This window comes from Budorcas taxicolor, chromosome 12 (genome assembly GCF_023091745.1).
Source record: "Budorcas taxicolor isolate Tak-1 chromosome 12, Takin1.1, whole genome shotgun sequence".
NCBI lineage: Eukaryota > Metazoa > Chordata > Mammalia > Artiodactyla > Bovidae > Budorcas > Budorcas taxicolor.
Genome location: NC_068921.1, coordinates 25,413,331 through 25,440,380, shown reverse-complemented (window position 1 = coordinate 25,440,380; position 27,050 = coordinate 25,413,331). Strand labels below are relative to the sequence as shown.

General features: G+C 42.0%; 1 protein-coding gene across 1 annotated transcript in view; it reads right to left on the bottom strand.

Annotated features, from left to right (window-relative positions):
• Positions 1-27,050, bottom strand: part of DCLK1 (doublecortin like kinase 1) — a 343,943-nt gene that overhangs the window by 311,070 nt on the left and 5,823 nt on the right. The window contains exons 2-3 of the mRNA XM_052650125.1: positions 26,446-26,841; positions 3,417-3,763 (exon numbers count right to left, since the gene is read on the bottom strand). Of these exons, the coding sequence (XP_052506085.1) occupies positions 3,417-3,763; positions 26,446-26,821 (723 nt within the window). The 5' untranslated portion in view covers positions 26,822-26,841. The remainder of the gene's footprint in view (positions 1-3,416; positions 3,764-26,445; positions 26,842-27,050) is intronic.

Genomic DNA, 27,050 nt, shown 5'->3' with positions numbered 1-27,050 from the left:
TGGTCACAGCCTTGGCTGTTAAAGAATCCCTCCCACAAAGGGAGGGGGGAGATCTGCTTGCGGGGGCAGATTCTCTTTTGAACAAAAAAGATTCTAAAGACTCCTAGGGTCCATGAGGAAGGAAGCTTTGTTCCTACTGGGAACCCAAGCACAAAGTCTTTATACTCTTTCACTCTTTCCACTTTATCATCCGATTCCTTTGCAGCTTTTCACTGCTCCTGCTTTGAAGAGAACATGCCTCAACAGAGGCAAGGCCACAATGGTGACCGGAATCAGCCCTGCGAGAAAAGAGCTAGATACGACAGTCAGCAGGACGACTGAAGCGGGGAAAATTCGTAACAGAAAACTTTCAGATGATATCCCTTGTACAGATTACTCACTTGGAAATTCGTTTTCAGTACACTTGCATCTCTGGTTTTACTATCATCTGCTGTGCTTCGGTGGCCATGAGGGCAAGCTCTGGAGAGAAACTAGTTCAAATCCCAGCTCTACCATTTATATCTGTCCGGTCTTGGACCTGTTTTTTATTAACAAGTTTTGTGCCTTAATGGCCTAATCTGTTAAATGGGGATAATAACTGAGTTGTTAGCAGTAAACATGCCAAATGCATGCAAAGCATTTAGAACAATGTTCAATAAAACTAGGGTTGCTATTCTGATGGGCTTCCCAAGTGGCCCAGTGGGAAAGAATCCACCTGCAATGCAGGAGATGTGGGTTTGAATCCTGGGTCGGGAAGATTCCCCTGGAGAAGGAAATGGCAACTCACTTCACTATTCTCTCCTGGAAAATCTCATGGACAGGAGCCTGGAGGGCTACAGTCCACAGGGTTGCAAAGAGTTGGACATGACTGAGCATGCATACATGTTATTACTATAGTTCAAAACAGCTTTCACTTATTTATCAGAGTTGATCCCACCAGCACTCTGTGAAACAGAGGTGATCCTTTTATCCATGTTTTACTGATGAATATAGTGAGGCTGAGTTAAGTGATTTGCTAAAAAAATCTGTGGCTGAACCAGGATTTGAATTCTGGTCTTTTAACATTAAACTTTGGATTCTTTCCCATTATTTACATGTAAACTAAAGCAAAAACTGAAACCCAGCAGGACCCAGCAAGGCCTTCCAGGAAGAGACTCCCATGTCCCCTGCCTCTTGCTTTTAGAAAAGCTTTAGTCTCTTAGGTCCTCCCCAAGTTTCCAAACAGAATTTAATCAGAGAAGTGACAAAACGCAGAAACAAAGGAAAGCAGTCATGCAAGACAAAAGAAGAATAATTTAGCCGTAAAACAATGTCATAAACCTTTAATCCCTCTTCAAAGACTATAGATAATACCCTAAACCATATTCCTGAGTTGGTTTGCAGACACTAAAGATCCCACCTAATTGAAGAAGTTACCTGCAAACCTACCACCAGCACATAGACCCCAGACCAATTGCAACCAGAAAGTTGATGACATTAGCTTCCAAAATACCAACTTGTTACTTACCACCAACCAATTAGAGGGGTGTACAGGAGCTGATCACACACCCTGAGAACCTCTCCCTTACTTTGCCTTTAAAAACACTTCCCTAAAAGCCATGAGGGCATTGGGGTCTTTTGAGCATGAGCTGCCTATTCTCCTCGCTTTGCCCTGAAATAAACGCTACACTTCCCTTCACCACAAGCTGGTGTCAGTAGATCGTCTTTGCTTCACATCGGGAGATCAGACCTACATTTGGTGCATTAACAAAATATCTATTACAAAATACAGACACCAGATAAAAAATCCTAAAAAGATGAAGGCTAATGAGAACATCATGATATCTCTTCTAGGAATTCATTCTTGGAATAAATGCTCAGTTGATGGCAAAATTTAGCATAAATAATTAAAGCTGATTTTTTTGACTCAGTGTGTAACAAATTGGAACCCAAAAGTTCTGAAGCAGGAGGAGAGGAGAAAGATTTATCAGTTATGTATTCTTTGTTGTAAATTTTATTTTTATGAAAACAGGTAAACTCCAATGTTGAAAAAAATCACCAAAATGCAGATCTTCAAGACAGCTGAGTAATTCATTACAAAGGGAAGGGATGAAGGGTTTAAATGTGAACCTTGCCATCTTACTGCTGCTGTAATTTACAAGGCAGCCACGGACTTCTTGATCCCTGATATATGGCGGCATTCAGGCTACACCCACCTAGATCTAGACGACTGGAGATTTTCTAAGATTCCTTACCCACATGACACGTGGGGTAAGTTTTATGAGACAAGCAGAAGACTGGTGCATATAAATGAACAACTGGCAGATCTTCCTTTTTCTCCTAATGAATTTATAATTTAGAGCATTTGAATGGATCCCTAGGGGAGTAATTTCTTCATGACTAACACTCTCTAGTATTTGCATCTATTTCTAATTCATCAAGTTTGAATGTGTTCGCCTTCAAGAACTTGGAAGAGTCTATTTAATAAGATCAATCTTCTAATTTATGAATCTAGTTTTGACTTTTACTATGTACTCTTTATACAAATCATTTTAATTATATCTCAATTTATAAAATGCATGTGGACAGATCCATGATAAAAACTAAATTTCAAGTAAAGACAGTGTACTGAAAATTGTAATCTGAAACAAAAAGACACTGGTAAACTTTGAACGATCAACAAATTTCTCGGTGCGTATGTCATATATCAGTGTTCTTTATTCAGCTCACCATCACGGTTCTGTTAAATCCTTGCAAAAGTCCACACAAGCCTTCCTTTAAGTTCATCTGAACAATGCACATTAACATGTCCATTCACCCAAATCGACCGATGTACATTCCACAGCTAAAGAAACCCCTCTTTCATTTGAATCCAGAAAGTATGTTTTCAATAAAAGATGTATAATATTCTAGAAATATGCCTCTTAAGAGCCATCCAGATGGAAATATTTCATTCCTTAGATATGTACCCAGAAATATATAAACTGTAAATAAATCTTGCTTATGAACATTACTGAAACATAAAACTATGAAATATCGTTGAGGTCCCAGAAAGGACTTGGGCTTTTCTCTACTGGTCAGAGTTCACCTCTACACTTCAGTCCTACTCGCAGTGATGATAAAGACATGACTACACACCGAACTGAACACAGATGGCTGAGAAAGCACCACCAAGTTAAGCAATTAATAATAGGAAAAGTAGAAATCTCTGAGTAACCATTTAAGCTTCGGAGGTCTATATTTGTACTTGATTACTAAGGTAATCCTGTGTTAACTCTATCCTTGAACTGGCTGGAGGACAACAGCTATGTATCTGCTGACTAGATGACTCAAGCCCATCAATATCAGTAGAATGTACATCTCGAGTCCCCACTCGATGCCACAGAAACCCCCCAACTCCCTGGTTCTTGCCCATAAAGTCAAGGCCATACCACTGTCGCCCCCCCACCACCACTTACCTGCTTCCCATCCAGGGTGTAGAGACGTTTCACGACTCCCGAGTCCAGCTTGATGGCGTCAGTGATGTCGGTAAGAACCTGCTCAAAGGAGTGAGCGGTCTTCTTGTTGAGGAGAATCCGGACGGCTTTCCGTGGCTTCACCCCACTTCTGATGATGGTGACCAGCTTGGGCCGAATGAAATCCTTATTCTCCCGCACCTCCGAAGGGCTCCCTTTGGCAGTGGCCAGAGAGGACACCGCCCGCGAAGCCGAGGTGGTCTTGACATTCACCGACCAGTTGGGGTTCACGTTCTTGGTGTATTCCAGCTTCTTGAAGGGTTCGATTGAGCCACACACATAACTCTCTCCTAAGGAGGAGAGGGACATATTGAAATTTACACTCAGCTAAACTCTTTCCCTTTGTCCCACTCTGAATTTTCCTGTTCTCTTGATACTTGGAAGTGATCATGACTTGGGACTTTTTAAACAATGGGAGCATGATTAATAATTAATGAAAAAGGATTTCTGACTTCTAATCTAGCTCAGTCAGCAACAGATTGGTATTCAAGGGGGAGAAATTATCTTTTCTCCCTCTCTTCATCTTCAGTTTGGTGACAGAAATATCGATGTTGAATAGACCTTGGAGACACATGAAATTGAATTCAAGATAGAAAGTATTTGGGGGGATTTAGGTAAATTTATATTAGGAGAAAGCGTCAAAATCAGAGGAACCGACATTTGCCACCTGAGATCATTTAAAAACAGAAAATGGATCAGAAAACTGCTTCTAAAAATAGCTGTGTAATTTATAAGTTTGATGGGAGTGTTTGCTTAACATTTTGTAAAGTTAAGTAAAATTCCAATAACAAGCAGAACATCTCCGTTCCTTTTCTTCCATCTTCACAGAGCCATGCGCAGTGATCCACACACATGTCATACTTGTTTACAGATAAAACATTTTGAGGGTGGTCAACATACAAGCTTTATAAAGTGATTTTAAAATAATTATAGAAGATGAAAAAGATCTGAGGATCTAACGTACAGCATGGTGACTGCACTTGATAACACTTTGCAAACCCACGGACTATACAGTCCATGGAATTCTCCAGGCCAGAATACTGGAGTGGGTAGCCGTTCCCTTCTCCAGGGGATTTTCCCAGCCCGGGGATCGAACCCAGGTCTCCTGCACTGCAGGTGGATTCTTTAGCAGCCAAGGCATCAGGAAAGCTCAAGAACACTGGAGTGGGTAGCCTATTCTTCCTCCAACGGATCTTCCTGACCCAGGAATCGAATCGGGGTCTCCTGCATTGTGGGTGGATTCTTTACCAGGTGAGCTACCAGGGAAGCCTCAACACCGTATAATACAATCAAAATTCAATAAGAGAATAGAACTTCAAAGTTCACACTAAGAAAAATATTTGAGGTGACGAATGTGTCAATTAGATAGGAGGAATCCTTCATATATATATATATGCACATATGTGTGTATATATAATTGATATATATATATACACACACACATGTGTAAAACTGTCATAAGGTACACTGTATATATCTTACAATTTTGTCAATCATAACCCAACAAAGCTGAAAAAATAAATGTATAAAGTTAAATTTTTATTAAAAATTATTCCTTAACAGAGACTCGTTTAATGAAGATACTCAAACTTTTTTTTTTTTTTTGGCAGGGTCTTCTACTGCCTTGTCTGCTAATATATACACAGCACACAGGACAGACCAGTGCCTGGCACCTTGGGGTACCCGATGTTTGCTTAATGAATAAAAGAACTATGGACACTCAGACTATTAAATAGATATGGATCACATAAAAAGTTAACACACATACCAAGCAATGACCAAATTATAAAATGACTAATTCTACATATATTTTCATAAACTTAGGTCAAAGCATTTTGAAATTAAAATGGCCTTTTTTCTGGATAAGTCTTTGTACCTGGGAATATGTAAAAATGCTAAAAAGCCTTCATAATTGCAGGTAAAGTAAGCTAGGACTAATCCTACACAGCCCATTTACTTTTATCTAAATCCTTGTCCTATTTTTAAATTAACAGTGCAAGCATCCAAGGCCATGGAATAGGTATTCACGTAAAAATAACTGAACCAGTGTTTCAAAAATAGAAAAGCACAATTATGCATGTTATCAAACATTTACTTTGCTCCAATATGTGTTTATGCATTATGTCTCACTAGTAGTGGTACAAATAGTACAAATTTAGTAAACCACGTTTCTAGCCACTGAGCACTGGAGAAGGCAATGGCAACCCACTCCAGCGTTCTTGCCTGGAGAATCCCAGGGATGGGGGAGCCTGGTGGGCTGCAGTCCATGGGGTCACTAAGAGTCAGACATGACTGATGCGACTTCACTTTCACTTTTCACTTTCATGTATTAGAGAAGGATATGGGAACCCCCTCCAGTGTTCTTGCCTGGAGAATCTCAGGGCCGGGGGAGCCTGGGGGGCTGCTGTCTCTGGGGTTGCACAGAGTCGGACACAACTGAAGCGACTTAGCAGCAGCAGCAGCAGTCACTGAGTCGATTGTTACTGGCTCCAACTATGCTCTTCTCAAAATCTATGTGGATATCATGGAGAAGGAGATGGTAAACCAGTCCAGTATTCTTACCTGGGAAATCTCATGGACAGAGGAACCTGGCTGACTACAGCTCATGGGGGCACAAAGAGTCGGACACAACTTAGCAACTAAAACAACAATGACGTGGCTATCAACACCACCTCCATGGAGGCTGCAACAAGAGCACTGTTTCTGCAGGCTTGGTGGAGAGACACCGTGAATGTCACGCTGGGAAGGGAACTGGAACTCTAGGCTGGGGACCTGGCCTCCCAGCATGTGACTCGGGCATGTGCGTCCCCTAGTCTTCTCAGCGGGAACCTGTCCACCAGGCAGGTGAAGGCTATGCTAGTGGCCACTTTCATCTCACCAGGTTTTAGTGACAATCAAGTTAGATAGGAAAGGTCAAAGTGACCTCAAATGCAAGACTGCTACACAAGTGAGATCACCCGAGGCTGCGCTACACTGACTGTGCAGGAAGCAGGTCTTATACTGTACGGTGTTCGTTGTTGCTATGGTCACCAGTAGACACAGCCTGCGAGCCATCTCAGTGTGAGGATGCCCCAAGGGTACCCCAACAAGGCACACAGGCCTCAGCTTACAAAATCAGTCTTTGCAAGAATTCTGTGCTAATTGGAGATATGAAATTATCTGATTGTTTGTAGGTTCATGTATTAAGCTAATAATTAAAATCAAAACAAAAGAGGACTTCCTTGGTGGTCCAGTGGTTAGGACTCTGCTCTTCCAATGCAGGGGCTACAGGTTTGATCCCCGCCAGGGGAACTAAGATACCACATACCATACAGTGCAGTCAAATTAAAAAAAAAAAAAAATCAAAACAAAAACATGGAATGGTTTACATTTCACCAAAGGATAATTTTTAACTTTAGGATAAAAAAATGTTAAAAGGGAGGAATTTTAAAGTATTCACATAATAGTATGGAATGGATGTTTTGAAAGAGAAATACTTTTTTTTTTTACACCTTCTTAAAGCACTTGGAAAATTTCTGAAAGCATGGCAACTTTGAGAAGGTAATGCTGAAGGAAGGCAGATGCAGATGCAGAGAATGGATTTGTCCGGGAGGGAGACAGTGGGGTGAATGGAGACAGTAGCATCGACACACACACTCTCAGGTGTAAGATGGACGGCTGGTGAGAAGCTGCTGTAGAGCACAGGGAGCCCAGTCTCTGACGACCTAGAAGGACAGGAAGGGGGAGAGGAGGGAGGCTAGGGAAGGACAGGATGTATGTAAAACTATGGCTGCTTTGCGCTGCTTTATGGAGGAAACCAACACAACATTGTAAAACAAAAAAAATTTTAAAGAAAGTAATGTTGGCTTGGTTCAAGTAACAACATTGAGAGGAAACTTGTGTTTAACCGGTGCTGTCACTCTGGGGCTTCTCTGGCTCATCAAAGACTGGAATAAAATCTTGGGAAAGTGTGTGAGACAAGAACAAAGACGAAAGAAGAAAGTGACAGCTAAAGGGAGGGAAAGGAGTGAGCACCAAACTCAAAGTCACACAGTATCCAGCGATGCCATTTAGAATCTATTTCACGATTCAGGAATCCAGGAAATGCCAAGATGGGTTTCTGTGTATTAATAAGCTTCCATTACATTATACAAATAGATTTATATTAAATTTCCTTGACTCTCATTTTGGCTCCTTTTATTTTAATCATAACTCCAAACTTCTCCCCAATAGAAGACATAGCCTCTGTCACAATGCAGTTAAATTAAGTTTGAGTGTGCCTTCTGATTTTGTATTAAAAAAAAAAAGCTTTTTAATTAATGTATTAATATCATTGATAATGGGAAATTAACAAATGCAATGGTTCTGAATAGGCAAAACAGTCTTGATTTGATTAAATGGCTTTGGATAGCCAGGGTTTAATCTCTTCCTTAACTGGGAATAGAGTCAAGATTATATTTCTTGATTACAGAATCATCAACAGCTTTAGTTTAAGACCTAACATAAGGTATGTGTGTTAAAGGCCATTCAAAAATAGCAAGATATTGGGGTGTATGTATCTTTTTGAATTATGGTTTTCTCTGACTGTATCCCAGGAATGGGATACATACACCTCAACGATAGTGGCAGCACCATTTACAACAGCCAAGACAAGGAAGCAAACTAAATGTCCATCAACAGATGAATGAATTAAAACAAATGTAGTATATTTACCCAAAAGAATGAAATAATGCTATCTGCAGCGACATGAATGGACATAGAGATTATCACACTAAGTAAGCCAGAGAGACAAAATGTTAGTTGCTGAGTCACGACCAACTCTTTGTGGCCCCACAGACTGTAGCCTGCCAGGCTCCTGTGGCCAAGGAATTTTCCAGGAAGAAAATTGGAGTGGGTAGCCATTTCCTTCTCCAGGGAATCTTTCTGAGTCAGGGATCAAACCTGGGTCTCCTGCACTGCAGGTAGGTGAGCCACCAGAAAAGCCCCAGAGAGAAAAAGACACATATCATATCATACCACTTATATATGAAATCTAAAAAAAAAAAAAAAAAAGATACAAATGAAGTTAAATACAAAACAGAAATAGAAGCACAGATATCAAAAAGAAACTTGTTATTATCAAGGCAGAAAGAGGTAGGGAGGGCTAAATTAGGAGTTTGGGATTAACACATACACACATTCAGTTCAGGGGCTCAGTTGTGTCTAACTCTTAGCGATCACATGGACTGCAGCACGCCAGGCTTCCCTGTCCATCACTAACTCCTGGACCTTGCTCAAACTCATGTCCATCAAGTTGGTGATGCTATAGAACCATCTCATCCTCTGTTGTCCCCTTCTCCTCCCACCTTCAATCTTTCCCGGCATCAGGGTCTTCTCTAATGAGTCAGTTCTTCGCATCAGGTGGCCAAAGTATTGGAGCTTCAGCTTTAGCATCAGTCCTTCCAATAAATATTCAGGACTGATTTCCTTTAGGATTGACTGGTTTGATTTCCTTGCAGTCCAAGGGACTCTCAAGAATCTTCTCCAACACCACAGTTCAAAAGCATTAATTCTTTGGCCCTCAGTTTTCTTTATAGTCCAACTCTCACATTCATACATGACTACTGGAAAAACCATAGCTTTGACTAGATGGACCTTTGATGGCAAAGTAATAACGTCTCTGCTTATTAACATGCTGTCTAGGTTAGTCATAGCTTTTCTTCCAAGGAGCAAGTGTCTTTTAATTTCATGGTGCAGTCACCATCTGCAGTGATTTTGGAGCCCCCAAAAATAAAGTCTCTCACTGTTTCTATTTTCCTCATCTATTTGCCATGAAGTGATGGGACCAGATTCCATGATCTGTTTTTTGAATGTTGAGTTTTAGGCAAGCTTTTTCACTCTCCTCTTTCATTTCATCAAGAGGCTTTTCAGTTCCTCTTCACTTTCTGCCATAAGGATGGTACCATCTGCGTATCTGAGGTTATTGATATTTCTCCCGGCAATCCTGATTCCAGCTTGTGCTTCATCCAGCCTGGTATTTTGCACGATGTACTCTGCATAGAAGCTAAATAAGCAGGGTGACAATATACAGCTTTCATGTACATCCTTCCCAATTTGGAACCACCTGTTGTTCTATGTCCAGTTCTAGCTATTGCTTCTTGACCTGAATACAGATTTCTCAGGAGGCAGGTCAGGTGGTCTGGTATTCCCATCTCTTTCAGAATTTTCCACAGTTTGTTGTGATCCACACAGTCAAAGGCTTTGAAAATCAATAAAGCAGAAGTACACGTTTTTCTGGAATTCTCTTGCTTTTTCTGTGATGTTGGCAATTTGATCTCTGGTTCATCTGCCTTTTCCAAATCCAGCTTGAATATCTGGAAGTTCATAGTTCACGTACTGTTGAAGTCAGACTTGGAGAATTTTGAGCATTACTTTGCTAGCGTGTAGGATGAGTGCAACTGTGCAATAGTTTGACCATTCATTGGCATTGCCTTTCTTTGGGATTGCAATGAAAACTGACCTTTTCCAGTCCTGTGGCCACTGCTGAGGTTTCCAAATTTGCTGGCATATTGAGTGCAACACTTTCATAGCATCATCTTTTAGGATATGAAATAGCTCAACTGGAATTCCATCACTTTCACTAGCTTTGTTTGTAGTGATACTTCCTAAGGCCCACTTGACTTCACATTCCAGGATGTCTGGCTCTAGGTGAGCGATCGTACCATCGTGGTTATCTGGATCATGAAGCTCTTTTTTGAGCAGTTCTTCCATGTATTCTTGCCACCTCTTCTTAATACCTTCTACTTCTGTTAGGTCCATACCATTTCTGTCCTTTATTGAGCCCATCTTTGCATGAAATGTTCCCTTGGTATCTCTAATTTTCTTGAAGAGATCTCTAGTCTTTCCCATTCTATTGTTTTCCTCTATTTCTTTGCATTGATCACTGAGGAAGGCTTTCTTATCTCTCCTTGCTATTCTTTGGAACTCTGCATTCAGATGGGTGTATCTTTCCTTTTCTCCTTTGCCTTTCACTTCTCTTCTTTTCTCAGCTATTTGTGAGGCCTTCCTCAGACAACCATTTGGCCTTTTTGCATTTCTTTTTCTTGGGGATGGTCTTTGATCCCTGTCTCCTGTACAATGTCAGGAACCTCCGTCCATAGTTCTTCAGGCACTCTGTCTATCAGATCTAATCCCTTGAATCTATTGTCACTCCCACTGTATAATCATAAGGGATTTGATTCAGGTCATACCTGAATGGTCTAGTGGTTTTCCCTACTTTCTTCAATTTAAGTATGAATTGCATAACAAGGAGTTCATGATCTGAGCCACAGTCAGCTCCCAGTCTTGTTTTTGCTGACTGTATAGAGCTTCTCCATCTTTGGCTGCAAAATCAATTTGATATTGGTATTGACCATCTGGTGATGTCCATGTGTAGAATCTTCTCTTGTGTTGTTGGAAGAGGTCTTTGCTATGACCAGTGGGTTCTCTTGGCAAAACTCTATTAGCCTTTGCCCTTCTTCATTCTGTACTCCAAGACCAAACTTGCCTGTTACTCCAGGTGTTTCTTGACCTCCTAATTTTGCATTCCAGTCCCCTATGATGAAAAAGATCTTTTTTTGGTGTTAGTTCTAGAAGGTCTTGTAGGTCATAACAGAACCATTCAAAGTCAGCTTCTTTGGCATTACTGGTTGGGACACAGACTTGGATTACTGTGATACTGAATGGTTTGCCTCGGACATGAACAGATCATTCTGTCATTTTTGAGACTGCACCCAAGTACTGCATTTTGGACTCTTTTGTTGACTATGAGGGCCACTCCATTTCTTCTAAGAGACTCTTGCCCACAGTAGTAGATATAAGAGCAGTGACCCCACAAGAGACTGACCTAGACTTGCCTGTGAGTATACAGGAGTCTCTGGTGGAGGCATGGGTTGGCAGTGGCCTGCTGCAGGGTCGGGGGCGCTGAGTGTAGCAGTGCCCTCATGGGACCTTTTGAAGGAGGTCACCATTGTCTTCATCACCTCCAACATAGTTGGGTCTGAGGTCAAACAACAGGGAGGGAACATAGCTCCGCCCATCACCAGAAAATTGGATTAAAGATTTACTGAGCATGGCCCCACCCATCAGACCCAGTGTCCCCCTCAGTCAGTCTCTCCCGGTTTCCATAAGCCTCTTATCCTTATCCATCAGAGAATGGACAGAAAGGAAACCACAATCACAGAAAACTTGTCAAACTGATTAGATGGACCACAGCCTTGTCTAACTCAACGAAACTATGAGCCATGTCTTGTAGGGCCACCCAAGACAGACTGGTCATGGTGGAGAGTTCTGACAAAATGTGGTCCACTGGAGAGGGAATGGCAAACCACTTCAGTATTCTTGCCTTGAGAAGCCCATGAACAGTATGAAAAGGCAAAAAGACAGAACAGTATGAAAAGGCAAAAAGACAGGACACTGAAAGAGGAACTTCCCAAGTTGGTACGTACCAAACACGCTACTGGAGAAAAGTGCGAAAATAACTCCAGAAAGAATGAAGAGACAGAGCCAAAGCAAAAACAGCGCCTAGGTGTGGATGTGACTGGTGATGGAAGTAAAGTCCGAGGCTATAAAGAGCATTATTGCATAGGAACCTGGAATGTTAGGTCCATGAATCAAGGTAAATTAGAAGTGGTCAAACAGGAGGCGGCAAGAGTGAACATCAACATACACACATTCAGTTCAGTTCGGTTCAGTCGCTCAGTCATGTCCGACTCTTTGCGACCCCATGAATTGCAGCACGCCAGGCCTCCCTGTCCATCACCATCTCCCGGAGTTCACTCAGACTCACGTCCATCGAGTCAGTGATGCCATCCAGCCATCTCATCCTCGGTCGTCCCCTTCTCCTCCTGCCCCCAATCCCTCCCAGCATCAGAGTCTTTTCCAATGAGTCAGCTCTTCGCATGAGGTGGCCAAAGTACTGGAGCTTCAGCTTTAGCATCATTCCTTCCAAAGAAATCCCAGGGCTGATCTCCTTCAGAATGGACTGGCTGGATCTCCTTGTAGTCCAAGGGACTCTCAAGAGTCTTCTCCAACACCACAGTTCAAAAGCATCAATTCTTCAGGGCTCAGCCTTCTTCACAGTCCAACTCTCACATCCATACATGACTACTGGAAAAACCATAGCCTTGACTAGACAGACCTTAGTCGGCAAAGTAATGTCTCTGCTTTCGAATATGCTATCTAGGTTGGTCATAACTTTCCTTCCAAGGAGTAAGCGTCTTTTAATTGCATGGCTGCAGTCACCATCTGCAGTGATTTTGGAGCCCCCAAAGATAAAGTCTGACACTGTTTCCACTGTTTCCCCATCTATTTCCCATGGAGTGATGGGACCGGATGCCATGATCTTAGTTTTCTGAATGTTGAGCTTTAAGCCAACTTTTTCACTCTCCTCTTTCACTTTCATCAAGAGGCTTTCAGTTCCTCTTCACTTTCTGCCTTAAGAGTGGTGTTTCTGCATATCTAAGGTTATTGATAAGGCTCCCGGCAATCTTGAGTCCAGCTTGTGCTTCTTCCAGCCCAGCGTTTCTCATGATGTACTCTGCATATAAGTTAAAGAAGCAGGGTGACAATATACAGCCTTGACGTACTCCTTTTCCTATTTGGAACCAGTCTGTTGTTCCATGTCCAGTTCTAACTGTTGCTTCCTGACCTGCATACAGATTCCTCAAGAGGCAGGTATTCCCATCTCTTTCAGAATTTTCCATAGTTTATTGTGATCCAAACAGTAAAAGGCTTTGGCATAGTCAATAAAGCAGAAATAGATATTTTTCTGGAACTCTCTTGCTTTTTCCATGATCCAACGGATGTTGGCAATTTGATCTCTGGTTCCTCTGCCTTTTCTAAAACCAGCTTGAACATCAGGAAGTTCACAGTTCACATATTGCTGAAGCCTGGCTTGGAGAATTTTGAGCGTTACTTTACTAGCATGTGAGATGAGTGCAATTGTGTGGTAGTTTGAGCATTCTTTGGCATTGCCTTTCTTTGGGATTGGAATGAAAACTGACCTTTTACTATATATAAAACGAACAACCAACAAGGACCTACTGTGTAGTACAGAGAACTCTACTCAGTATTTGGTGATAAACATAAGGGAACTGCAGAAGCAGCATCCATCTGAACAGCTATGGTATTTTTAAAGGCCCAAAGAACAAATATTTTCTGTTAACCAAAGAAAGAAAGAAAATAACAGTTAAGCAAAAAAAAGGTAAGGAAATGAAGCATTAAATTATGTTTGGATCTGACCAATAACTCCTAAAATATCAGAACACAGTAACCTTTCCTGGAAAGTCTTAAGTATTTTCGGACCTTGGAAAAGAGAATAATTTCTGTGTAAGCATATTAGATTATTGCAAAAGTACCAAAGAGTCATTGTTTGTTTTCAAAAAAAAAAAAATCACACATGCGTTTTAAAATTATTATATTTTGCTATTCTTTAAAGTATGGAAATAAATTTTCTCTAACAAAATTTATTAGTAAAACATCTGCAAAGTTAATGCTGCTTGGCCACTGGCTCCCATTATAAGATTAAAGAATTTGCACATAAGAGAAATTCTCAAAGTCATTATGGACAACTTACAGTAATATGGGTAACCAGACCTATGAAGTCAGCTAGGAAGGTCTTTCTCCGTAAGAGTCCATATTAGGAGATACTAGATGTTTGCCCTGTTTTTCCTTATTGGTAGAGGTTTTTCACAGGCTCAGGGTTGAGACTTGTAAATTTCAACTATGACATCACTCGACCTCAGTCTGAAAATGACCTAATCTTCATTTTTCACATTATTGAAGCTGCTTGCCACCTCCTTTAGGATGCCACTTTCGAATGTGGCATGTTCAAAAGTATCTTAAGTGAGGGCTTTGGGTAACGCATGCCATTTTTCCAGAGTAAAAACTTCCTTATTGAAAACTCTGGAAATTAAAATTCACTATTGTGAGTTACAGTAAAATCTGGGACAGATTCAACTGTATATTGAAATCTCCAAAGCTGAACTGAGTTAAATTACATGAAATACATAATTTATGAAATAAAATATCATAAAGTACCTTCTGGATATTATATTTTATAAACCTATCTCAGATGTACACAAAAACATTTCATAATCTATCTGGAAGGTGCTGGTTTAAGAAGATGATTTTGACGGAGCTATCAAAGGCAAGAGAAAAGATTCCCAAAGGCACTTACAGACCATTCTTCCATGGAAGTCTTTCATAATATGGTAGTACATAAAGATAAGCTTACTGAAAATAAAATGTGAATGTGTATATCAGGTCTATGGAAAATGTCAACTCCTCAAATATAAAGCAGCAAAAAATATAACATAAAGGAAAAACTGAGGGACACATTTTTTAATTTAATACTGATATAACTGAAAACTAGAGAAGCTAAAATAAAAAGGGAAACAAACGGATGACCTATCATACAACAGTGGGTTAATATGGTATGCACAGCCTTTTATAATTTACAAAAATACTAGGTACTAAAATATATGACAAAGAATAAAAACAAAATATAGAAAATGCCACTAGGGACACTATAAATTGATATCAACCCTTTTGGAAAGCAACATGGCAAACTATATTTGGAACCATGAAAATATTCACATCGCTAAAACTTTTTCCTAAGTAAATAACAGAGCAACAAATAGCAACACTGCAACAAATCCAAGCAGCATTAGCCATGACATCAAAAAAAATTTAAGCAACCTCCTAAATTCTCAATGATGGGCATAATACCTGAAAAGAATTTTAAGTCATAACCTTATCTTCAAAGAGCTTTGCGAGCAAGATGTGCATATGAAAAGATTCCACCACAAGACAATAAGTGATAATTGGTAAAGAAGTGGTCCAGGCAACCCTAATCCAGAAGAGAAAGAAATCATTTCCCACTTCCCACTGTGTGATCAATAAAGAAAAAATGGAATTCATGCTGGCCCTGGAAGTGAGGGTGAGATTCTCATTAGCAGAAGACAGCACTTCAGATAAAAATAAAATAATAATACGCTCTGCTGAACAGTACAGTAAAGGGGATCGTCTGTTGGATATTAACCTGTCTTTCTCAAAAACTATAAAAATCATTCCAGGGACAAACAAGTTAGGCTACGACTGCAGTAGGCTATAGCACCAAAGTTTTTATGCATGATCAGAATTGAGGTTTTATTTTATTTTATTTATTTTATTTTAAAGTCTTTACTGAATTTGTTACGATATTGGTTCTGTTGTTTATGTTCTATCAGGGATAGAACCTGCACGCCTGGACTGGAAGGCCAAGTCCTAACCACTGGACCTCCAGAAAGTCCCCCAGACCCAGCTTTTTAGAAAGACCACACTGGCTGTCCTGTGAAGGCAGGGCTGCAAGCAGGACATGGGAAGATAGAAGTCAAGATGCCTGTTAGAAAGTTATTCTAATAGCCCAAGCAAGAAGCTGGAGAGCTAAACTTTACACATCCCCATTAGGAACAGAGAGGAACGGCTGCTATGAGGAGTACTTAGCAGACAGAATCAACTTATAATTGAAGAATTGGCAAGTGACTGGATGCTAGCCTCATGGGAATAGAGTCAAAGATAACACTGAATTGATGCCACTGAAACTTCTATTTTGGCCAACTCTCCATATATTACAATAGATCAAATGAGAAGGGAAACACGTCTGGGTTAGACGGTAAGGAATAAAATGAATTTGGTTGTGCACAAATCGAACGTGAAGTTCCTAGGAGCCAACTGGTTGGAGATTTTCCAGCAAGAAGTTAAAAATATAGATCCAGGGTATGAGAAGGGGATGCATGGGGTAGCTGCAGTTATGGGAACTAAAGAAAATGTTCAGAGAGACCCCACCCAGCTGGCCAGGGTGAAGTCCAGGGCAACGTCAGCACTGAGAGAGCACCCAGAGACGGAGGGGCCGTTGAAGGGAGCTGAGAGATCAGATACCTGGGGCCATGGCGAGTAAGGGGGAGGTGAGGACGCGGATGGGAGGGACCCAGACATCAGCATCTGACGCTCCAGCAACAGCGGAGAAAACGAAGTTTCCTAACAGACCACCGGCCGGGCCACGAGGAAGCCATGTGTGGCCTCCTAACGGCCACTTCAGCTGGGCAGTGATGCCAGGTTGCTCTCACTCATTTATTCATCCATTCGGCCTCTCTTTCCTCTTTTTTTCAGTGATATTTATTGCATTCTTGCCACTACCATGCTAACACCGAGGCCTCCAACAAGCTCCCTGATGTCCAGAAACACCGATACAAGACAAGTAAGTGTAATGATGCTAACTAAGGAGCTGAGGTATGACTGGAAGTTGAGGAAGTAGAGACAGCAAATGCAAATATTCCCTATGGAGGAGAGCTTGTGGTTGAGAGGTAAGCAGGACGAAGCCAAGGATTGTTCAGACTGTGAGAGACTTGCAGGTCTGCTGGCTGAGGGGTCGAGCGGGGAGATGCTAATAGCAGAACAGGTTGAGTGTTTGCCATCAGCAGATCCTGCTGAAACCCATGCGATGCGACCTGCAATCCTCACCATGACTCGATGAGCTAAGAACGAATAGACCTCTTCTCCCAGGGCGCACGGACGCACAAGGAGCAAGGCAGTTTGCTCAGGGCCACTCCCAGCTTAACCATGGCACGGCCGTGCACCCACAGGAGGGCACCCACCAGTGCCGTCCTCACCAAGAGTGGGGAGGCCCAGAGGTGGGGGAGCAGGAGGAAAGAGAGCAGCGGAGCCCAGATCAGTGGGTCACGGGAGACAGGCCAGAACAGACAGAAGCTCAGGAGCCACAGAGAGAAACATGATAAAGATCGTGGGCTGTATCCTCTGTGGACACGAAGCAAAGTGCGACAGAAAATGCTTCGCCTGTAGCCTGGCGTCTCGGCAAGAAAACTGGCTTGAAGCCTGCTGTGTGGGACACGTGTCCTAAAGGACCTCGCCTAAGATGGATAAAGAAGATGTGGTACCTACATACAGTGCAATATTTCTCAGCCATAAAAGTGCACAAAATTGGGTCATTTGCAGAGGTGCAGATAGAATTAGAGACTCATACAGAGTGAAGTCAGTCAGGAAGAGAGAACCAAATATTGTATATGAACGCATACATGTGGAATCTAGGGAAATGATACCGATAAACCTGTCTACAGGGCAGGAATAGAGGCGCAGACACAGAGAAAGGACGTGGACACAGAGGGGAAATGGGAGGGAGGGGCAAACTGGGAGATTAGGATTAACATACGCACACAACCATGTGTAAAAGAGATAGCCAGCAGGACGCTGCTGTATAGCATAGGGAACTCAGCTCCAGGCTCTGTGATGACCCAGAGGGTTCGGATAGAGGGGTGGGAGGGAGGCTCAAGAGAGAGGGGATATGTGTGTGCGTGTGTGTGAGTGTGTGTGTGTGTGTGTGTGTGTGTGTGTGTGTGTGTGATTCACTCTGTTGTACAGCAGAAACTAACACTGTAAAGCAATTATTCTCCAAGAAAAAACAGAGGTTGTAATAGTAATGGAAAGCAGGGGCAAATGCAGATGCTATCAAAAGAAAAGAGAAAACAAACTGAAAAAGAAAAACTACGGTGTATGCTTTTAGCTTAGGGGCCTAACAGTACAGGGAAGAGATGACAGAAGTCAGTGGCAGGAATATGAGGAGTTATTACTTACTTTTTAAAAAACTTCTGCATCTTCCAAAGCTTTCTATAATGCTCACTGCATAAAAATGTGTTACTCCATCAGTTAAAAAAAAAAGTACATTTTAAAAACAGTATTGAGAACTCAAAAATATAATAATGGTGGTAAAAAAGGAACAAGCAAACTGAAGAGGCGTCTTAAGGATGAACAGTAAATGGCGACAGCTTGGATCTGTGGGATGAAGAAAAGGAGAAGCCAAGGGTGATGTTGAGTCAGATGGTGACACCATTTAACAGGATCCAGAGATGAGAAGAAGGTGCGATTCTGAATAATCTTAAAGAATGGGATTACATCTGTATGTGACAAGATGAAAGGACTCAGGATGAGAGGGCCACCTAACGCAGAGCCGACGCACTGGAAAAGACCCTGATGCTGGGAAAGACTGAAGGCAGGAGAAGGAGACGACAGAGGATGAGATGGTTGGATGGCATCATCGACTCAACAGACATGAGTCTGAACAAACGCTGGGAGACAGTGAAGGACAGGGAAGCCTGGCGTGCTGCAGTCAATGGGGTTGCAAAAAATCCGGCAGGACATAGCTACAGAACCACCACAAAGAGGGTGAATATATCCAGGTAACTGAAGTGATGAAGAAAGGTCTGATCTGGGACTGCTGCTGCTGCTGCTAAGTCGCTTGTCGTGTCCGACTCTGTGTGACCCCATAGACGGCAGCCCACCAGGCTCCTCTGTCCCTGGGATTCTCCAGGCAAGAACACTGGAGTGGGTTGCCATTTCCTTCTCCAATGCATGAAAGTGAAAAGTGAAGTCGCTCAGTCGTGTCCGACTCTTTGCGACCCCATGGACTGCAGCCCACCAGGCTCTTCCGTCCATGGGATTTTCCAGGCAAGAGTACTGGAGCGGGGTGCCATTGCCTTCTCCTAACTGGCCTTAAAAGAGTGGTAAAAATGATGGAATTGATGATGTCACAGCAGATAATGCAAAGACAGGAAAGTGAAGGAAGTGTTTAAAGGTGAGGCAAGTCGAGAGGGAAACAGAAAGTCACTCTTTGAACACCTTAATAATCATTGGTACAGACAAAACCCAGCAAGAAACACCAACATTCAGAGGCAAAAGTTATTTTAAAAGCCACAAAGTTCCTCCTCAAAATATTTATTAATTACAAAGAGGAAAAGAGTAACTTTAGAGTGAAAATAACTGGCAGACACTCCTTAACCAACAGATTAACCTCACCAGCAACAAGGCAAGGCCACGTCATGCACTCCTGAAACGATGCCCCAAGGAGGACACAGCTTCACTTCTGGGGCATCCTTGCCACAAATGTGTAACTTCAACCTAAACGCCAGGTAAATACCCCCAAGTTGAGGGACACTTTACAAAATAACTGACCAGTACTCTTCCAACTGTCAAGTCATTAAGGACAGAAACTTAAGAACTGCCGGAGCTTGGAGGAGATGGAGGAGGCAGGATAGCTAAACGCAATGTTTGGAAACTCAAAAAAGAGGGGATATGTGTGAACATGGAGCTGACTCACTTTGCTGCACAGCAGAAACTAACACAGCACGGTAAAGCAACTATACTCCAGTAAAAAAAAATTTTAAGATTTTTCAAAAAAAAAATAATAAAGATAAATGCAATGTGTGATTCTGAAACGGCAACAACAAAAGGCCAATGGAGAAACTAATGAAAGCCAAATAAAGCCCATAGTTTAGTTGCCAGGATTGTTCTCAAGTTAGTTTTTACTTTGATAATTGTGCCTTGGCTGTGCAAGATGGTCCCTCGTGGGAAGCTGGGTCAAGGGTATATGCTGACCTGCCATCTCCGTGACACTTCTATTGAGTCCAAATTAATTTCAAAACTAAAACTCTTAAAAATGAGGCAGGCATCCTGCAAAAAGTAAAACTGAAGCCTTTCTTCAAATAGTATACTAATACAACTTCCATGAGAATATTTTTAATGAAAACATAAAAACATTAGAAGAAAAGGAGAGCAACAATCTTATAATCTGAATCCAGAGGACAAGAAGCATGAAATTCAAGCCATAAATGAAAAGACTGATCCATTTTGATTATATAATTTTGTTAAATCTGCCCCCCCCACAAAAAAAAACCCACAATAAACAAAATCACTACAGGACAATCTGGAAAAACACATACTTGAAATTAGTATCACAAAGGGCTAATATCTTAAAAATAAAAAAAAATTCTAGAAGTCAATTAGATAAAAACAAAAGACCCCAACCTGGTAGAAAAAATGGACAAAAGCTATGGAGAAAAAAATAGACAGGGAAAGATGAAATTTAAAACTATAAGAGGGTACATGCTTTTCTTAACAGATTGGCAAATGACAAAACATTTGGTAACACACTGTCTCATAGGAAAACAGCCACTCTCATACATTACTAATAGGGAGGACAAACTGGTACCACTTCTATGAAGAGAAATTTTCCAATAGCTCTTAAACATTTAATGCCTGTACTTCTCTCTCCAGCCATGTTACTTCTAGGAATTGAGCCTGTGCATCTACTTTCTGTCCCTGTAGACTTCCCTATTCCGGATATTGGAGGAGGCGATGGGACCCCACTCCAGTACTCTTGCCTGGAAAATCCCATGGACAGAGGAGCCTGGTGGGCTGCAGTCCATGGGGTCGCGAAGAGACAGACACGACTGAGCAACTTCCCTTTCACTTTTCACTTTCATACATTGGAGAAGGAAATGGCAACCCACTCCAGTGTTCTTGCCTCGAGAATCCCAGGAACAGGGGAGCCTGCTGGGCTGCCGTCCATGGGGTCACACAGAGTCGGACACGACTGAAGTGACTTAGCAGCAGCAACAGCATATTCCCCTACGTGAGTGGAAAATTTAACATCCAAGGATATTCCCGTCAAAACTGTTTCTAATAACAAAGGTTCGGATACAACCTAGAGGCCCATAGCTAAAAGACTGGTTAAATTAAAAAATGGCACATTGTGTGAGGGATACTCTGAGGTTAGGAAAAAGACTGCAGTGGCTCTAGACTCATGTTAGGGTATATGGTTAAGCGTGTAAAGCACAGTGCCAACATGTGAGCAAGGAACGTTAACTTATAGGCAAATGATATGCATATTCTTGACAAACACTGGTGTCTCTGAGAGGATGGAAATTCAAAAAACTAGTTAACTACTGGCCACAGGGGGATTTTAGACAGGCATGTTTTACAGTTTTTCAAAACTTAAATTTAAAAAATCTTTAAATAGAGCAGAGAGAGGCATAGAGTCAGGTAGAAAATTAGAGGGGAAAAGTACTGATAGATGATAACAACATGTCGGGGGAAAGTTGCCAAGAGAGGTGGGGGCCCTGGAAATCACGACTGGAGAGATTCCCTGACTTTGGGGTGAAGTATGGGTTTATTCCTGAGAGATTAATTCTGATGGGGACTTGGGAAAAGCCCTTAGGCTGGGGATTTGGAATCAAGCTGTGCCCATGGTGTGGTGGGGGAGGGAAGGGGCGTGGGGGGCATGTCACAGCATGTCACAGTTTGGGAGCCCAGGAACCCAGGGACTTGTTTCTAATACGTGCAGATGTCATGTACATATTAACTTACTCGTATCCAGAAGACAGCACACTTGCGTGTTTCTACCCTATTGCTTAAAGGAAACTCTGGCTCTTCATTCACACAGGATATTAAAGGATGTTACTGAGACAGTAGAAAGGTCAATGGATGCCAGGGATTGAGGCATGGAGGGATGAATAAGCAGATTAGAGAGGATTTTTAGGGCAGTGAAACTATCCTGTATGATACCACACTCATGGATACACATCATTATTCCTTTTCCAAACCCACAGAATGTACAACACCAAGAGTGAGCCCTTGTGTAAACTATGGACTTGGGATGATAATGACCTGTCAATGTAGGCTCATCGACTGTAACAAACATACCCCTCTGGTGATAATGGGAAAGGCTGTTTATGGGTGGATGCAGGGGGATATGGGAAGGGAAAGCTGCTCAGTCGTGTCCGATTCTTTACAACCCCATAGACTATACAGGAAGAAGGAAATGGCACCCCACTCCAGTACTCTTGCCTGGCAAATCCCATGGATGGAGGAGCCTGGTGGGCTGCAGTCCATGGGGTCACTAGGAATTGGACACGACTGAGTGACTTCACTTTCACTTTTCACTTTCATGCATCGGAGAAGGAAATGGCAACCCACTCCAGTGTTCTTGCCTGGAGAATCCCAGGGAAGGGGGAGCCTGGTGGGCTGCCGTCTATGGGGTCACACAGAGTCGGACACGACTGAAGCAGCTTAGCAGCAGCAGCAGCAGAGACTCCACAGTCCATGCAATTCTCCAGGCCAGAATACTGGAGTGGGGAGCCTTTCCCTTCTCCAGGGGATCTTCCCAACCCAGGAATTGAACCAGGGTCTCCTGCATTCCAGGTGGATTCTTTACCAGCTGAGGTTACCAGGGAGTTCCCCAGGATATGGGAAAACTCTGTACTTTCTGCTCAATTTTGCCCCCAACTTAAAACTGCACTAATAATAAAAGTCTATTTAAAAGTGTGGGGGAGGGGAGCACCTATTCTTCAGCACACATCCCTGATGCTTGAGCATCAGATAAAGAACAGTCAATCAATCAGTGCTTGGGATTTATGTATCATGTTGTATATAATATTACATCTTTCTCCTAAGAGTTCAAAGGTTTTAAATGTTCCTCCTTCATTTATCCTTACAACATCCTCACACCTACAGTGGAATATAAACACTGTAAAACTGGGTAGAAAGAGGCAATATTGAATCACTTGCAGGAATAGACCTGCAATTCAACTTTCCTTATTGAGCATCACGATTTTTTTCAAACATATAAAGGCAATGTTGAAAGCAAACAATTAGGAGTGTCATCTCTGTTCTACCCTGAAGTGTATGTGTGTGCATGTGTGCATACATAAACATACATGCACAAATAGATACACAATCCTGCATTCATGCATACACACACCCTTACTCATACACATACACACGCGCACACACACACACACACAAACACACACACATACCCTTACTCATATAATCATACTTCAGCCTAAGAGCCAGCTCATTCCTGGCTGGCTAAACTTAGGCATTTTTTTAAGCACAATAATAGTTAAATAGTGAAACTGACTATTAGCCATTATAAATAAAGAAACTCACATATGTCATTGTCAGGATTTCTAGTCTGAGATAAGTGAGAACAAACAAACTTACAAAAGACAATTACAAGTCAAATATACTTGTCACTGCTCCCACTAAAATGATTTAATTTAAAACATCATTATAATGGAAGGAGAAATGAGACGCTAATAACATGCATTGACTTTTACATAAAATTAGTATGTAAAGTGGGAGCTAGGAACCTAACGATGAATATGAAGCAATGGCTTGCATTTTATCAGAGTAAGCAAAAACGTAATTGACAAAGAGGCAAATCTAAATGAATTTCCAGCTATTTCAACACTAAGTGCAGCTGCCTGCTAATTGTCAGTATTATAGATGAAAAAAACGCATTAAAACTGAAAAAAATTTTAAATGCAGCCAATAAGCAAACTTACCTACTTTACTGATGTTACCATTTATTTAATCAGAAAAGTATTTTTTTCCAAAAAGGAATTTTTAACATCAGATTATTCCATCTGCAGTTACTTCAAATTGATTGAGGAGAAAAGTGTTTGGAGGCAAATGAGAATATTAAAGTGTTTCTGGGAGCAGTATCTGCTACTCTTGGAATTAAGTCAAGGTTAAAAAACATTTGTTTTCAAGAAGAAGCCAATACAATAATATTTCATTTAAGAGCCACTGAGACTATTTTATATGTATATATATGTACACATACACACACATATATATGTAACAATCAGCTTTCTGTACACCAGAAACTAACACAATATTGTAAATCAACTGTACTTCAATTTTAAAAGGCCACTACAGGACACGACTGAGCGACTGAACTGAACTGAACTGAAGAATACCCTACTCGGTATCTTATGTCAGTGGCAGTTAAGAGATCAGACTCTGGCATCGGCCTTCTTGAGTTCAAATCCCAATTCGTTCTTGCTGTGTGGCCCTGACAGATCACTTAAGCACACTGTGCCTCATTCTTCTCATCTGTTACGATGAGGGTGATGAACAGTGCCTACCTCCTAGGCTCACTGTAAGAATGAAATAGGTTCACATACGCCATACTCATGCTCCGTATCTGTGAGCGATCATTAGTATCACCGCTCAGGACAGCAGTCTCTTGGGGCAGGCATTCTTTTGTACTAAAAAACTGACCAAGAAGATGGTAGCAACATGTCATGATCCTGCTGGTCCCCCGGATAAGAAGTACTGTCATGTCCCACCTCTCATACCCTCTCCCTGGTCGATGGGAATCATGGGAATATCTTTGCTACTTCTGAGTACAGATCAATCCTTGGTGATAAACTGACTGAGGTACCCCCTCCCAGGAAATGCTGCACCAGTGACTCTAGACCAGAGGCTGCCAAGCCCAGGATATCTAAGAAGGTGCTCTGAGATTCTGGCATATCTTCCCTACAACACCATCAGCCCTAAAAGTGACGCTTTAGGTGACTGGGCACACACCTGACTTTGCAGTTGATCTTTATCCAGATCCCCTGAAATATCTCACTGTATTATTTATTCTGCCTTTTCCAAGGTCATGAAAAGGACAGGGCACAAAAATCAAAGCTGATAACAGAAAGGTTTTATGTTCATTCTTCCCCTTTAATTTACTGGAAGTTCCAGCATCTGAATAGAAGGAAAAAGGCCAAGTCTGCAGGCATCTTGGCAGGGTGACGAGTCATCGAAAAGAGAAGTGAATTCCCACAAAATAAATACACCAAACCCAGGCTTCTCTCAAGTGCAGTCAAACTGTGAGTGGACTGGCACCTCTGCCATGGGATCAAGGGAAGAGAAATGGGAGCAAGACAGAGGAAGCCCTGAGCCTTGAATCACATACAAATTCTGGTTTCAAAGGAGGACCAGAGTGCTTGCCTGTGCGCAGTCAGGGCATGGCACTCGTCCAGGGTCCAGACAGACCACAGGGCCTGGCAAATATACCTGGAGTAGGGATAAACTCAGGGTGAAATCAAGCTCTCCCCACCTTCTCAACGTCCTTTTCCGTGTTCCTGTGTGCTATTACTTCATCAGGACCTTGAGACTTCAACTTAGAAAAATCTACTCTCCAAAGAGGATCGTTTACCTCTCAGCATGAATTTAATCCCAGTATTTCTCTCCAAATTATTTTGCTTCACTTATGATTTCTAAGGTGATCAGAGACTTCCCGCCCAGTTCAAATGGGATCAGTCCTGAAATAGACTACTCCAGAGAAGGAAACCTGCTCTGCTTGCATAAGACACCAGGTCTCATCTGTGGGCCCAGACAGTCCTCTTCTCACTGGGGAGTGCTCAGTCACTAAGTCGTGTCCAGCTCCTTGTGACCCCAGGACTGTAGCCCGTCAGGCTCCTCTGTCCTTGGGATTTTCCAGGCAAGAATACTGAAGTGGGTTGCCACACCCTCCTCCAGGGGATCTTCCTGATCCAGGAATGGAACTCATGCCTCCTGCACTGGCTGGTGGGTTCTTTACCACTGAGCCACCTGGGAAGACTTATTTCCACTTGAAATGTCTAAAACAGATAATGACTGTTAACCTCAGTTAAACTTAATAAAAATAAACTGAGCAGATTAATTCCTCAAATACCATCGAAAGACAACAATCCTTTAAATTTAGAATTAGTCAAACCTCAGAATAATTTTAAAATGTAAATGTATCATACTGGAAAGAATAGCCAACAAACCTAATTTTTTGATCCAACATCACCACTATCTTATCATGTAACCATAGACATATATCACTTGAATTTTCAGGCCTTGGTCTACAGTGATCAAAATGAATAGTTCTGATATCTATCTAAGATTCCTTTCAACTCAAAATTTTCATGAATCATTAGTTATTTTCAGTTCACGCATTGGCAGACATGTGGGAGCAAAAGTTCAATTTGCAGCTAGCAATGAATATGAACCATTTGAATAAAGATACAAAAAATGGACTTTTAAAATTAATGTAGCATGGGTATGAGATAAAATAGAGAGGATGCTATAGAATTAAGACAGTTTTTCCATCAGTCCATTATATAAGTTACCTGATCTAATGTTACTAGGTTTTGTTTTGTTTTACACTACTGTACAGCCATGTGAACTTCCAAATGTGTAACATACAAGGACCACACCCACAAGACTAGATGTTAGCTCTTGGAGTTCAAACAAGAAATGCTGAGAATAATACAAACTTTGGGGAACCGAGGCCATACCCTCCAGGGTCCCTTGGGAGGCCTCTCCCCGCGCTCACCTTCCAGCAGCTGGTCCAGGCTGGAAATCTTCTTGAGTCCATCAATGGTGTAGATTGTTCTCACTCCCTGGGGCAAATTCACATTATCCGACAGAGTTCGGGTCAAATCAGCCAGCAGGGCCTCAAAAGATCGGAACCGGTCTGGGGAGATGGCATACACAATCCCTTTGAAGTAGCGATCTCCGTTTCGATAGAAACGCACTTTCTTGGCCTTCTTCTCGGAGCTGAGGGTCTGCAGTGTGCGGGTGCGGTAGAAGCTGCAGTGGGCACTGTGCGTGGGGCTGGGCAGCCCGTTCACCCGCGACCCTCGGCTGTACCTCTGGGCCTTGTCCCGCTCGTCAAAATGCTCCAGCTCCATGTCTCTGCCGAAGGACATGACTGCGGTTAGAGCTGAACCTGGGAGGCACAGAAACACAAACAGCCACACACAGGTGTTATTTTAGCATCCAGACTGGGAAGGCTCAGCTTGAGAACAGCCAATGGGAACACTGCTATAACAGATGATATGCTTCATACGAGTGATCAACTTGGGAGAGAAAAGACAAATATTTAGGAAAGGCAGACGCAGTGGAAACAGAGTACTAATCAACCCCAGTTTTGTTAAA